Raw genomic sequence first — 215 nt, forward strand, 5'->3', positions numbered from 1 at the left:
CAGGGGAGCCCACGCCGCCAGCCCGGGGCTGGAATCTGCTCCCCGGGACCTGCCCCGTGGTGGACTTCAGCCCCGCTGTTATCTGCTTCCCAGCAGGGTTTATGGCGAGGTGGTTTGCCGTGCTGGGACAGGTCACCATGGTCCTGCTGCCCGCATCACTGGCAGCTGGCTGACCCCAGCAGAGCTTCGGCTGCTTTTCCCCATTGAACCCCTCT

The 215-nt window shown here is 65.6% G+C and overlaps 1 protein-coding gene across 1 annotated transcript in view; it reads right to left on the reverse strand.

Annotated features, from left to right (window-relative positions):
* Positions 1-139, reverse strand: part of MAMDC4 (MAM domain containing 4) — a gene marked incomplete at its 3' end in the record, with an annotated part of 8,991 nt that extends 8,852 nt beyond the window's left edge. The window contains exon 1 of the mRNA XM_010185634.1: positions 1-139. Within this exon, the coding sequence (XP_010183936.1) occupies positions 1-139 (139 nt within the window).
* Between the last annotated feature and the right edge of the window lie 76 nt (positions 140-215).

The sequence above is a fragment of the Mesitornis unicolor genome, unplaced genomic scaffold, assembly GCF_000695765.1.
Source record: "Mesitornis unicolor isolate BGI_N332 unplaced genomic scaffold, ASM69576v1 scaffold29325, whole genome shotgun sequence".
NCBI classification, from domain to species: domain Eukaryota; kingdom Metazoa; phylum Chordata; class Aves; order Mesitornithiformes; family Mesitornithidae; genus Mesitornis; species Mesitornis unicolor.